Below are 14,512 nucleotides of genomic sequence, written 5' to 3' on the forward strand. Positions count from 1 at the left end.
TCGCCTCCTTGGAACACTTTCCCATTAGATATCCACGTGATCATTTCCCTCACCTCTTGCAGCTCTCTTCTCAACTGTCTCCTTTTCAAGGTCCTCCCCTGGCCACCTCATAAAAAAGTAACACCCCCCCATCACTCTGTCCCCCTTCCCTGCCTTTCTCCTTAGCATTTAGCTCCACCAAATAGATCATATGTACAAGTATTACTTCTCCTGTGTATTGCCCAACCCCCTCGATCTCCACGACGGCAGGGATTTTCATTTGTTTTATTCCTTGCTATATCCCCAGTACCTGACACAGCCCCTGGCACATAGCAGGTGCTCAATAAATATTTGTTAAATGAATAAAAGACCAACTAAGGTAGAGCATAACATGGTGGTTGAATGTTTGGTCTCTGGAGTAAAAAGAGCCTGGGTTTTAATCCTGGCTCGGCAATCTATGGGTTTAGGAGCTTAACCAAGGCCCTTAACCCTTCCGTTAGTCTCAGTTTCCTCATGTGTGACATGAGGAATACACATTGCCTCCCAGACTAAGACAATTAAGTCCAATTGTTCACCTAAATAAACCACTCAACTCATTGCCTGGCCTATTTCAAACATTCTTAGCTTCGTAAATGGCAACATTATGACTAATGGAGGTTCCCAGTAGACTTTACATTGCATTTTGTATCCAAATCAGCATCAGCTTCCTTTGAGTAACAACTCAGTGTCTTTCCAAATCCACAGTTCTTATTCCACCCTGGACCTACGTTTCCCCAACCAACTGGCCTGGATCTCTTTGCGACCATCTCAACCCTGCTTAAACCTCTGAGAGGGATTTCTTCCTAAATCTCAGGATGCCTGCCAGTAGAGCTGGGAAAGTTGGGTGGGAAACAAAGGGAAGGATATAAGGTAAGGAAGGAGAAGGGAGAGAATATAAATATATGTGTGAGCCGGTGGGGAGAGGGAGAGCGGGTCAAGCCATCCCCACCTGCCAGCTTCCTGTCTTTGCCTACTGATAAATAGGAGCTACTAGTGGCCAGATTTTCCATTCCACAACCCCCACCCCCACCCCCGGCCATCCCAGCACCCACTGTCACTCAATTAAAAAGAGAGGGAGAGGGCCTGGGGGAGGGGCAGGAGGCCTCTAGTTATAAAGCCTGTGGTGAGGGGGTGAGCGCGCTCAGCCTGGCCTGCCCAGTCTTCTGCCTGTCATCCCCCAGCAAATAGAGCTGCTGACAGCTGCTTGGGACTCTGCTGCCAGGCCCTGGCCCAGACCGCTGCCTCTCCGCTCTCTCAGTGACTCCCCAGCCACAACTCCTCCATGGCCCAGAAAGAAGAGGCTGCTGAGGCTTCTGCGCCTGCCTCGCAGAATGGAGAGGATCTGGAGAACCTGGAGGACCCCGAGACGCTGAAGGAGCTGATTGAGCTGCCGCCCTTTGAGATTGTCACAGGGTGAGAGCCGGTGTGGCCTGGGATCATCCTCTCTGGGAAAGCATGAGCTGGGGACGGGCTGGGGGGATTCAGGAAGGTCATAGCCGGGGTCCGGGTGAAACCGTGAGAGTACACAAGTGTGAAAGGTAGGGGCTTCAGGGGACACAGCAGCAAAGCCCTTTTGGCGTCTAGGGGTGATACCACAGACCCTCTAATCAGGGGGGTTAGGAGAAACTCCTTGGAGGCCCAGAGAATGAAACCACCTGCCTGGTCTTGGGATATCACCTGCCTGGCTGGGTGGTTTCAGTGGTTTAGTCCTGGGGAATTTGGTAAGGACATAGAATGAGACTGGCACATTAAAGTGTGGCCCCAGGCAAAGGAAATCCTCTGTCCACTTCTCTCTCTGCTTCTGAGTGGGCCTCTCCTCTAGCTGTATGTCTCTCGCTCTTTCTTTAGAGCTTCCCTCTGGAGGAGAAGATCCTAAGATAAGGAAGACAGTCCCAACCATTTCTAAGCCAGACTGAGAAGCAGTGTTTTCCTTGTTCTGTCTTTTCTGAGTTTCGCCAGGGACGGTCCACATTCACCCCCAAGGAAACAGAGAAGGTAACACAGGTCAGGGCAGGGAGCTTCTGGACAGAGGAGGTATTCCCACCCGCTCAGCTCCCGCCTGGAGGAACCAGGACCCAGAGCAAAGGTCTCGAAGCCCCAAAGAGAAGGCTGCATACAGGGTCCCTCGCTCTTGTCCAGACCACGCCATCTTCAGGAGTAAGACCAAGTGGCCTTCCTTCTCTCCTCTCTGTGTGCCTTTAGTACTGCTAAGTTCCTGAACAAAGACTAAGAAGGAGATGCATGGGGCCACCTTTCCTCTTGAGCCCGAAGGTTTCCTTCCAGGGATTCTCCACCAATGCCCACGGGCAGAGTAGGGACCATACTTAGAGAATTTTCAGGAAGAATGGAGGTGTGGTGCCTTCAAGGGGCGGAAGGACCTGCTCTGGCAATTTGGAGCTGCTGTTTTAAGCTTGGCAAGTGATTTTCCAGTCCTGGCCTCGGTTTTTCCATTTGTGACATGAGGAAGTTATGCGAGTTGATCCCTAAGGTCCCTTCCAGCTCAGATAGCTTCCGATTTCTAAGAGCACCTGAGGGGGAGAAAATGCATCCTAATTCCCGAAGCAAGACTTCAGTGTAGAACCCCTGAACTTGCATTCGTCCATGCCCATCCATCACCCTCAAGCTAGGATGAGAAAAGCAACAGGCACAGCTTAACATAGTCATAGGGAGAGCCTACTGCCAGCAGGCCAGGAGACTCCTCAATTCCAGTGGCTCTCTGTGAAAGGAGATCCTTTTTCTGACACCTAAGCAGGCTGGCCCATGCCGTCCTGGTCCCAGACATGCACACGCATGTCCACTCTGTGCAGTGCTATGATCTCTCTAGGAGCGGGGTAGGTCCCAGGACAGAATTACACTAGGTTTGTTGAGTTGAACAGGCTCTGGGGGTCCAGGGTAGTGGATGCTAAAGGGTTAAATTCCCCTGGTGTAACTTACATCTGTTCAGGGCTTTATAATCACGGCACGTGTTCCCATGCATGAGCTCTTTCAACCCTCAGCACAGTGCTAGGAGAGGGAAATATGTTATCGCCACTGTCAGATGGGGCAACTGAGTGTCCGGGACATTGAGTGATTTGCCCAAGACCTCAGAACCAGTAAGTGGCAGCCAAGTGTCCTTTCCATTGTTCTCTTATTCATTCTGGGTCCCAGGTTTCCCAAACAGCTCCACCTCTCTCCATCTGCCAGGTAGTGAGGTTCAGAGGCTACCCTGACCCAAGACTCAGAAAAAGAGGCACAATGGGGCGGCTTTCTGGGCGCTCTGAGAGCAGCTCCAGAGAGGTGGAGCCCTGAGTATTTCCCAGTCACAAGTAACAGCTGTGGAGATCTGTCTCCTGGGCCCTTCTGGGTAAACAGACGGCTTAAAATAGACCAGAAGTGTGGCTGTCTCTGTGCAGGGACAGGATGAGGGAAGAGCTTTCCTCTCCTCTCTGCTTCCCTCTCCAGATGCCCTGGAGTCAAAGAGGTCCCAAGCAGGTCCTCTCCTCGCTTGGATTCCCACAGGAAACGGGTCTGGGCTCCTTATATTTGGGGTACACACTAGCAGAAGAGCAGGTGGCTTTGCAGGAAACAGTCTGAGGTGGGGGGAGGGAGTACTGAGTAGATACCCTGCTTGTGGGGATTCTGGTTTGAATAGGGCACTCAGGATTGAAAGTAGACATAAGAACATTAACAAAATAACGTGGTTGAAAAAGGTCTAAAGCTGCTGCCCTTTGACCTCACATTGAGAGAGGATCGTGTACTTCTCTTCCCAAGTCTGTGTTCAGTGACTCTATGTTCAGCGACTCCACACGGGTTTCTTGAAATCTCCAGAAGGAGAGTGTTTGCAAAAATCAGCAAACGTTAGAAATCGGGGCTTTTTTTTTTCTTTCTTTCAATTTGCTGGGTGCTAAATGAGCACAGCCCTGAAAGAGAGGATCCTCTGAAAATGAGAGGATAAGGAGAAGGGATGAAGTTTGGGAGAGCTAATGGATAAGATTCGAGGCCCAGAGAACGCATCATCCATTAGTTTGTACTAGGTTTAATTTCTTGAATGTCGACAGTTGCTCAAAATCTGAAGGGTTGGATCACTCGACCTATCTTTCAGATGAGAAAAAACAAGACTTAGAGTCACTTGCCCAAAGCTAATGGATGGAGGAGGGCGTGAATCCCAGGACTGTCTGACTCCAAATCGTCACACTGTGTCTGAAAAAGCCATAAAGAGGAGTCTTTTTATAGTCAACAAATATTTACTGACTAGGAATCATGTCTTTACTGCCTGTTCCCCGACTAGTATTTAACTTCCACGAGGACAGAAACTTTGTCTGTTTAACTGCTTTGTCACTAGCACCAAGAATAGTACCCAGCTCCTAACAGGTACTCAATAAATATTTGTTTTTTAATAAATAAATAAACTAACAAATGAGTCCCTATTATGTGTTGGGATTCGGCATTACTGCGGGGAGAACTTGAGGAGCCAAGTTCAGGATACATGAAGCTCCAGCAGCCCTAGGCTTAGAAGAGACTGTCACTGGTTCGTGGCTGCCTCGGGACTCAGCTTGCTTTAGGGGAGCTCTGGAGCAGCAGAATTGGTTGTCTCCCCATCTTTCCATCCCAGTGACGAGCGACTGTGGCTCAGTCTGGCAGCACCTGTGTGTTTGTCTTTGTCTCTACGGAGTTATGTTGTGTATGATTTTGCATGAAGCTGAACCTGGGGCTTTATGGAACAGAGATAAATGGCACAGACAGTGATTCTCCTTCCAACCACTTCAGCTTCCAGTAGTTTACTCTGACCACATGAGCAACACAGACGAGGCAGGGTTCAGAGGAGAAGGGACAGGAGGAAGTGAGGTGCCTTCCACACCATTGTAAATGCCATGAGCCCCTGCTCCCTTACCTGGACTCTGGAGCATGCTGGGAAGGTTTGTTCCATTAAGATAGAAGACAGCCACTGACTCTGACCACCCTAACCTCCACTGAGAGCTGGTGGAAGGTCAAAGCTCAGTGTAAAGACGGTGCCTCCCAGGGAAAAGGGGCAGGCTCATGGCTTGCCTCGGGCAGAACCCTATCCAGAACTGCAAAGCAGGAGCTAGCAGCCCGTCAAACTCCTCCTCAGCTCTAGGAAGGCAGTCTGTTAGAAACCTCTCTGCTGCCCTACACTCTTCCTTCTGACGAGGCCCACTCCTTAGCGTCCACTTTGAACGTGGTCAGAAAAAGGGAAAGGAACTTGAAAGCCGGCAGTTCTGCCTCTTTTGAGCAGGTCATGAAAGGTCTGGTGAGGAAAGCTGAAATGAGTCAACACTCAACTATCTGTGGGTGGATTTTCCACTGCATTGATTATCTTGGAGCAAATGTTTAATCTCAGACCAGCTTCTGCTGTCCTCTGGGTTGCTTCTTTTCGCTTTATAGATTTATGCTTAGGAAATGCAAATGTTTTTAAATGTGAACGTGAGACACACACACACACACACACAGAGGGTGCCCCAAAAAATGTACACACATTTTAAGAAAGGAAAAAACTATTAAAATGACACTGATGGGAACCACTTTGAGCACCTCTTGTCATTGCAGACGTCAAACGTGACTTGTATTCATCTTTTGTTATCAGTATATATTGAGTATTACAATTTTAATACAGTTTTTCTTTTCTTAAAATGTGTCTACATTTTGGGGGCACCCTCTGTATATAGATACGCACATTTACTCACATCCTGTTTCTCTCCAGCAACCCGACCATTTTTTCCAGATATTAGGAGTCTGTTTCCTCGCGTAGAGACTTGCAATGCCCAGCAGCCTGAGTCTAAGCAGATGAAGTGCGAATGGCCTTGTTTGCAGAAAGAATGAGGAAGTGGTGCTTAAAGAGGTGCTGTGTGAGGCTGGGAGGAGAGGACAGGAATGAGGCTGTTGATTTCTGTGCCAGAAGAAATCACTGAGTCCAGGTGAAAACCTCTACCTTCAGCATCTCTCTCCGGACCACCACTCCAACATACGCATACACACATACCCCACTTTCACAGTAAAATATTTGCTGGGGTTGAGAGTGTAAGAAATATGGTTCTCAGGTATATCATGCTACTAGGGGGAAAAAAAAGATGTTTGTGATTATCTAAGAGTTAGTGTCCTTCTTTCCTTCCTTCTACTAGCGGGCATAATAATGTTGACTTGTTCTGTGATTCTATAATGTCAGCCAAGATGACCATGCTGTCTTAGCTCCCAGGAGAAGTTGCAGACCTCTACCAACTCTGCTCTCTGGGTTTCCCTGGTGAGAGGCCTAAAAAAAAAAAACTCATGTGACCTTTACGCTCCTTCCAGAAGACCAAAAAGGAGAGAAGCCAAGCAAGCGTAGTCTCTGAGGAAGTCTATAGGAAAGGCGGGGAGCCTAGACCTTCCCTGACATTCCTTTGCCCCTCGAAAGCATTCCCGGTCCCGAGGCACCTGTTCTGTCTTACCCTATTGTTTCTGCTGCGGGACAGGTACACTGTTAACATAGGGAAGGAGAACTAATATAGTGAAGGGGCATGAGGACTACTTTTGCAGAAGGAACTAGAAGGTTGGATTCCACGCCTGCTGCCTGCGTGCTGCCAGGCACGGAGCTCAGGCAGACGCTAATGACTCACACAGAACAGACCATCCAAAGGCTATAAAGCAAAGAGATCCCATTATGACCATCCCCGTAGTAAAACCCACTGCAAATAAGGCACAGGTTGTGCTTTCCAGGAGTTAAAAACAAACCTGTCCCTATTGTTCCTGCATCTTACTGAAGTTAAAGAGAAACTCACCATGGTTCCTGTCTCCTCTTTGCCCCCCATACCAGTGAATTTTCCATAGAAGTGGAAAACATACAAACCCTAGCCTGGGGGATGGAGAGGGTCTCTCTTCCACTAGCAATGAGAGACGGCCACTCTGTTTATTGGGTGTCTTTTGCTTTCTTACTGACTGTCTGCTAAATAAACTTACTTTTCCTTTAAACTCTATATCAGCTCACGCCTGACATCTTTCCTACGTGAAGCCATGGACCCTCTCTTCCTGTAACACCATGAGGCTGCTAGCCAGAGGGGTTGGAAAAGATATTTAGAGAGAGGTGAACTTTCTTCTTCTCCCTTGGGTTTCACGTTTCTCAGGGTCCTCCCCCCTTGCCAGGGAAGAGGAGGAGGGGAAAACACCAGAGCTCAAGAGGGGCTGAGAAAAGCAGCAGTCTCAGGCCATCCAGCCAATTTGGTGTGCTGGACCAAACTCAGACTCACGGCTGGGCTCTACTTGGCAAAGTTGGAGCAATACTTTTGCGGGGGTTGTAGAAGGAAACCTAAGGGACCACACAGGCAGATTTTGCTGAAGCCCCCAAGCCAACCATGCAGTCATGAATACAGCAGGTCCTCAAATAAGGCTTCTTTCACCATTGATGAGATGCTGTAGGAGCTTAAGTCTTGTTTACATCAGTTAGCCTACGGTGAAATTCGTTTCCTATTATACGGTGTTGCCCTTAAAGTCGCAGACCTTATCTAGCGTTAAGTGAGGACTTACTATATACTTCCAAGGGTTTCACCTGAGAATCCCTCATAGTCTAATCCTCTGGATTAGATTTGGGGTGGGGTTGGGGATGGTCTGGCAAAAGACCTTGAAGAGCAAAAACGGGCTTGGGTAAGAACGGTAAGCTGTGTGCTTCTTGGGAGGAAAAAAACCACTCCGGGAAGAGAAGGGATCATTTAGCAACTGGCAAAGTTCAGGAGTAGTCTGGTGGGGTGAGCTTAATTAGGGAGAGCTAATCTCAGCAGGGATTGAAAGAGGAGAGGGGAACCATCAGGCCATCCATTCTCCCAAAATGTTAAGTCAATAATAAACACGTCCAACCAGGGACAGAAGGGGCTTAGAGAGCTAAGTATAGCACCCAAAGCAATCCGTGGGGCTGGGTCCTCACATACATCCATCTCCGCAGTGGAAACTGAACTTGACAGCAAGAGACATGGAAACTTGGGGGGAGAAAAATTGGTGATGGGGGAGGGGAGCATTGCAGGGAAATAGCTCAAGTTCACTCAGCTCTTTGGCATCCGCTGCTTATCCCGAAGAAGCCTAAGCCCTGGAACACCAGGGATTCCCCTGCAGCCCAGGGAGTTGGGTGACCTCTCTGGGGAAACAGAAGGCAGGGCGGAATTAATGATTGCCACGTGTATCTTCCGGGGGCAGCCAGAGAAGTTACATTTTTAAAAAAGAAAACATTTAACGTGTACAGCTGCTACTCATTCCTCGCTCTCCTTCTGGCATTTTCAGTCTGTCCTGTTAAGTCCTCCTCATTTTCCTAGGCCTTCAAACCTGCACAAATCTTCCCAATTTTAGAGAAACACACACATCCACATAAAAGATAAAAACATTCGGCCAACTCTGATGCGCTCTCTAGCCCCTCTCCATTTTTCTCTCTTTCTTCTTACTAGGAAACTTTAAAAACAAACAAACAAACAACACCCTTGGCCTTTCTCTGCTGCTTTCATTTTCTAATCACCCTTCTCCCCCTTGAAGCCACTGGACATATTATTTATCACCAAGTCTGGTGACACCAGGTGGGCTCTCTTCATTTCAGGCTTTCCCCAGTTTCACTCTGTCTGCCTAAAGCCCCCCAGTCCTCTTCCATGGACGTGACTTTTATTATGCCTTTCTTTACTCAACAACCTATGATTCTCTGTTGCCCCCCGAATCAGAGCGAAACTTTCAAGAGCCTTCGTACATCTTTCACTCTACCTACTCATTTGGAGCTGTTTTCACTTGTTCTCAGCTGCCTTATTTACTTCTCTGCCCAGCTGGAATCCAGCTGCTAGATAAGCATCTGGAAAGCAGAGGCCAACTCTTTCATGGTTTTGAAATGATTCAATACTATATACAAGCTAAATCATATCAAGATACCCTTAGGTAGTGTGGCCTCAAAGACAAAAATTCTTGGACACTCATGTGACAACTCTTCTTTCACCCGAGGGCTTGAGAAAGTCACCAGGAGAGCATGGCACTGCAGGTTGTAGGCCACTCCATGCCTAAGATGCAATATACACGAGTGACGAGGGGGAATGAAAGCGTGAAATGTTCTCTTAAATATTTGTTTTGCTGTCATGAGAAAGTTGACATGCATGCCACTTTGCAAAATTACTATTTGAACACCGCTTTTCAAACCTGGCCACGTATTAGGTTCATCTGGAGAGCTTTTCACAACGCTGGTGCCTGGGCCCCGCTTCCGGATGTCCTGCTTTAATTGGTTTGTAGTGGGGCCCAGGCATTGACGTTTGTAGAGTCCTCTAGTTGAGTCTAATGTAGAGCCAGGTTAGAGTCACTGAATTTAGAAACGTCCACATGTGTTATGTGTTGGAGTGATGGAGTGTCTGGAGACCCTTCCTAAAGGGGTGACCAGAATGCATCTCCCTCCAAATTCTCTCCTCTCCTCCCTTTTGGGTTCTTTCATGCCTTTTTGTCACTGGCGTTACCATAGACAAGGCCTGTTTTAAAAGTCAGAGTGAATGGGCGTGAGCTCGTGCAGAGCGACCTCCTCCAGGCCTGTCCTAGGAGCTCGAACTCATCATTCTTCTTCCCTGTGCCTTTGTCTCCTCAACCCCCAGAGAGCGGCTGCCTGTCAACTTCTTCAAGTTTCAGTTCCGGAACGTGGAGTACAGTTCTGGGCGCAACAAGACCTTCCTCTGCTATGTGATTGAAGAGCAGGACAAGGGAGGCCAGGTGCAGGCCACCCGGGGATACCTGGAGGACGAGCACGCCACTGCCCACGCGGAGGAAGCCTTCTTCAACACCATCGTGCCGACCTTCGACCCCGCGAAGCGCTACAACGTCACCTGGTACGTGTCCTCCAGCCCCTGCGCAACGTGCGCTGACAACATCATCAAAACCCTCGGCAAAACCAAGAACCTGCGCCTGCTCATTCTGGTGGGGCGCCTCTTCATGTGGGAGGAGCCGGAGGTGCAGGCTGCTCTGCGGAAGCTGAAGGAGGCCGGCTGCAGGCTACGCATCATGAAGCCCCAGGACTTCGAGTACATCTGGCAGAATTTTGTGGAGCAAGAAGAGGGCGAATCCAAGGCCTTTGAGCCCTGGGAGGACATTCAGGAGAACTTCTTGTACTACGAGGAGAAGTTGGCAGACATCCTGAAGTAGGCGACGGCTCAGCCTCACGTGAGTCACTCTGTCTAAACCATCCCTCTGTGTAAACTGTCAACTTGGGTAGAAGGTCTCATTGAGGTCAGGTGGACCCAGCGGGATGTTCGATTTTCCTTTGGAAGGATTTTTCTTTTGGTTGGTTGGTGAAAACATTTTAGAAGACCCTGGCTTCTTTTATTTCTTCTCAATCCCTCTAAGTCCTTTTCCCTCCAACCCTTTTATATTGGACTAACTTTCCCCATGATATGGAATATTTAAGGTTGACAGGAATCTGAAAGCTTTCATGAGACAGAATGACTTTCTGTAGCAAGATCTAGATGGTACAAGAGCTTGCTACCCAATCACAGCCTGGAAGATATCTCAGTTCCCTAAGCATGCCCCCACGGACGTGTACAAAATTAGTAATTGTACATGCCCTGCTCCCACCCCCATTTGCAATCCCACCATTCCGTTTTCTCGAAAGCAGGTGTTTCATTCCATCAGGCGATTTTATCACTTTTGGTACTTTTGAAATTCCCTCAATTTGTATTCAACCTCTTTTTGGCCAGAGCAGCTTTCATGTTTTCAAAATGGTTCTGCTTTGAGGGAGACCAATTGCTGTGTGAATGTATAATGCAAGAACTGTTTTTTTTTTTAAATGTCGAGAAGACCTCACCAGAACTCACAGAAAAATGCTGAATGCAGAAATGGGCATAGTAACACCAAAAACTCCTTCCCTGCAGAACTGTTTAAAGGGTTAAAAAGATGTCTGAGGCAGCAGCTCAGAAGTAGCCGACTACAGATACCAAGATGTGATAGAACTGGAAGTAAAAATTAGCTATTTAAGTAAATAATTAGGACACAATTAAGGCCAATTTGGCCTCTTGCTGAGGGTAAATTAGACTCTTGCAGACACAGACCAATTACCCCCAGGAAAGAGGGTAAAGGATCCTTTACCATCTTTTTTTGATTTTGGTCTAGTTTGCTCCGACAGCAGTGCAATGACTAAGATCCTTTACAAAGCCTGAGTTACTGATCAAAGTCCTCCAGCAACAGGGAAAGGTCTTCACCACGCTCTTATACAACTTTAATTCCGAAACAAGTCACGAATTACTAAAACATGAAAGCAGTTCGCTTCCATGAAGATATTCAATTTATTTGTGGTGTCTCTCACTCTTAATATTCTTAAAAGATGTCACTTCATAGACACATTTTGAAAATATCAATGTTCTGGAGCTTGATGTTGGCAGGTGTTTGCTATTAGACATGCACTCGGGTGGCTGGTAATTCTCCAGCTGAGCATTCGCCAATCCATGAAGACACGAATTCCAGCCGTTTCTTACAAAAGGCAGGACCCATTCATTGAATTCAGTGAGACTATGGTCAGGTAATGCCACATGGTACTCTGCTCATATAAAATAAAGACATCGCTCTGAGTGGTCGTGAGTGGTAGTAAGATTTCTAAGAGTGACCTCTGAAGACAACAAAATTAACTTTTAAATTCCTTGATTTTGTTAAGTGTAGGTACCATCACTGGAATGATAAACCCCACATGGATTCTACAGAACGATGACTGGTAGCTTCATTTTAACCTTCGTATACTTTCTTCTTAAACATCTTTCAGAGCCACCGGCCACTTCTTCCAGCTGTCTAAGTAGCAAGTCCTTGGGGATGTGTGTGTGTGTGTGTGTGTGTGTGTCCCCATTAAGTCAAATAATTAGAGCTAAATCTGCTATAAAAATTAAGCATTTCAAGGAGGATTAAATAGAGCTTTTAATTTGGGATAATTGAGGGTTGTATCTTATGCTAATCTAAACAGGACTAAAATAGAGAAATCAGTTAGAGGGAAAAGTCCATTTCTAACTCAAATTATTCCTAATAAAGTATTATTGAACATGTTCCACATTATAAGCCTCCTTCCATTAGTGTACATAACTGTATTGTCTAGATCCATTAACATGCTTCCCTGTACTCTATTTGCTCATGTGTCCGAAAGGTTAAAATGTACCAAAAAAATTGGCATGAAACAGAATTGTAATCTAAAAGCCCCAAAAACCAACTCCACTTAATTAAAATACTTCCAAGAAATGGGCATTTGTTAAAAGAAAATTTGCCTCTTACGTCTTATTCCATCTTTTTTAGAAAAATGACAGAATAGGATTTAACCAAATAGTCAACTCAAAAGAGCAGAGTTAAAGTAGATCTCTTCTGGAGCTTCCTCTGTGGGAACCACACCAAAATTGAACAAATTCAATCCTGGGTAAACCAGAAATCCCAGGAGACTATGGAGAAATTCAGGGACTTGTTGGGGAAGGTGCACAGAAACCCTAGTTCAAAAAGAAAACTCTTCATTGTTTGGGGCCAGCATTGCTCTCAGTAACAGGCTTTCTGTTTTCTCACCAAGGTCTGCCTGCTGCCACAGAGACAGTGGTGACATGTATGGCCATCTGGGACATGCCTGACTTCCTAATACTAGTTGGAGCTGGACAACATTCGACAAATGACTCCCACTGCACAAAGCCCTCTGAGGACTCAAAATACACTTTTCATGCTGTAAATCATTTTAGCTATGCGTCTCTCTCCAAGGCTGCTCCCAGGAAAGAGGAAAGTGAGCTGCAAAGAGAAATAGCAACCATATGTAGGCATGAGGCATCCGTGGGGCTGAGGGTCCTAATTATTCCCCAAAATGGGCTGCTTAAGGCAAAGAGCCTCAGACCCAAGATCTGCGTAGATCTTTGAAATATGTCCAGAAATGCATTTTATGTTAAGTTGGTTTTTTTTTTTTAAAGAAAAATAACCAGCAACATCAATAAAAGAAGTCGTGTGGTTTTTCTGTGACCAGGTTTTTTAAGGAACTTGGACATTTAGAAATTACTATGGATAGTGATCAAGTCCCAGGAATATAGATGTCCCAGCCTATGAACCAAATCATGACATTATAAAGGGGGAGGGAGGCTTAAACCAGGACTTGTCTAGGCAACACAAGATGCTAACTCTCCCATGTAGACTTCTCATCCTGGACTTGACCTTCATAAAATATTTTCTTGAGATTATTTTTGACTTTTCCTTTCTCTGAAGACAAGGAACATGGCAGAGGGTGAAACAAGCAGCACAGGAAATCTGTTTATAAGATAGACATATCCCAACAGCCAATTAATAAGCAATGAGCCTCTTGATTAAAGAGGTGAGAAGTAGGGGGATTTCAATGTTGAGATGCACGTAATGTAAGAGTAGTCGACACGTGGTACTTGATGGTGATGGCAGAATGAGATCAAAATCTCATTTCTTAAAAGGTTTGAGTCCTATGTAGAAATTTCATGTGTGAATTTCTGGGTGTTTGCCAGACTCTATCTAACTAGGTTCCAGGAATAATGTGTTCGTTCTGATTATCGGGCAATGCCTCCTTTCCCCAGGCTTTGAATGTGATAAGTCATCGGAATTTGACCCCAAGACTATCTGCAAATGACAAAGAACTTTACCACATCCCTGCTGAGTTCCAGAATTCCACTTACAGCCAGTCCTCAGAGAGACTAAGCTTTGTTAAAAGAATCAAGGTTCATACTCTATGAAAAAAAAATCCACGCTAACCCCTTTCAATGTAGAAGCAGCCTACAAAACCAATGTTTCGACCCGTGTTAAGATTTATTTGCATAGCTAGCAAAATAGTTTGATTCTACATTTTCTTTTATCACTCCATTGGCATTTTCAGTTTTGTACATGTAGACATTGTTTCTTGTTTTCCCCCCTTAAATTTTACTATCTGTATGTGAACAGAAGCAAAGCATGGAGAAAAGCATTCGTCTAAAAGTTTGATAATGAACTTGCTCCTGAACTTCCCCACCCTGATAACATGGAGAACATGTCTGTTCCAGAAATACTGTAATACAAAAGAAGTGAAATACTTTTTGAAACTGCTGCCTCATATCAGGCTGCAATGTGTTAAGAACACAAGTCTGAAAGTACAAAGGTTACATTTAACAGTGCTCTGCTGGTGTTTCAATAAGCCCATTCTAAAATCCAGTTTACACTTGGGAAAGCAGCAAGTCCTGTCAAGACTGAGAACTCACTCTAGAGGGGAAATCAATAGTAGGTCTTGCTGTTTTAACTCTTAACACCACAGTGTGGGTGGGGGGGGCGAGAAAACCCCACTAGTTTTCCCAATACCTCTGACACTGAAGCACTAGCTAAATGAACCTTTTTTTCCCCACCACAAAAGCAAGAGTAAACAAAGTGCTGCGCTCCTAGCTTAGGAAGAAAAGGAGACTAATATTTACTGCTCTCAGTCTCAGTTGGTTATACCTCAAAATCCTCTGGAGCTTAAAAACACAAAGAAATCTGGCTATCATCCCTAACCCCCCAACTTCCAAAATAGAATTTGGGGGGGAGTGGGTCTTTTTTTTTC

General features: G+C 46.1%; 1 protein-coding gene across 1 annotated transcript; it reads left to right on the plus strand.

The window, feature by feature from the left end:
• Nucleotides 1–1,146: 1,146 nt before the first annotated feature.
• APOBEC2 (apolipoprotein B mRNA editing enzyme catalytic subunit 2) lies at nucleotides 1,147–12,939 on the plus strand. Its single transcript, XM_033095378.1, has 3 exons — nucleotides 1,147–1,431; nucleotides 9,585–10,146; nucleotides 12,515–12,939. The coding sequence occupies exons 1-2, from the start codon at nucleotides 1,301–1,303 to the stop codon at nucleotides 10,126–10,128; spliced, it is 675 nt and encodes a 224-aa protein (XP_032951269.1). The 5' UTR covers nucleotides 1,147–1,300; the 3' UTR covers nucleotides 10,129–10,146; nucleotides 12,515–12,939.
• The last annotated feature ends 1,573 nt before the right edge of the window (nucleotides 12,940–14,512 follow it).

This window comes from Rhinolophus ferrumequinum, chromosome 3 (assembly GCF_004115265.2).
Source record: "Rhinolophus ferrumequinum isolate MPI-CBG mRhiFer1 chromosome 3, mRhiFer1_v1.p, whole genome shotgun sequence".
Taxonomy (NCBI): Eukaryota; Metazoa; Chordata; class Mammalia; order Chiroptera; family Rhinolophidae; genus Rhinolophus; species Rhinolophus ferrumequinum.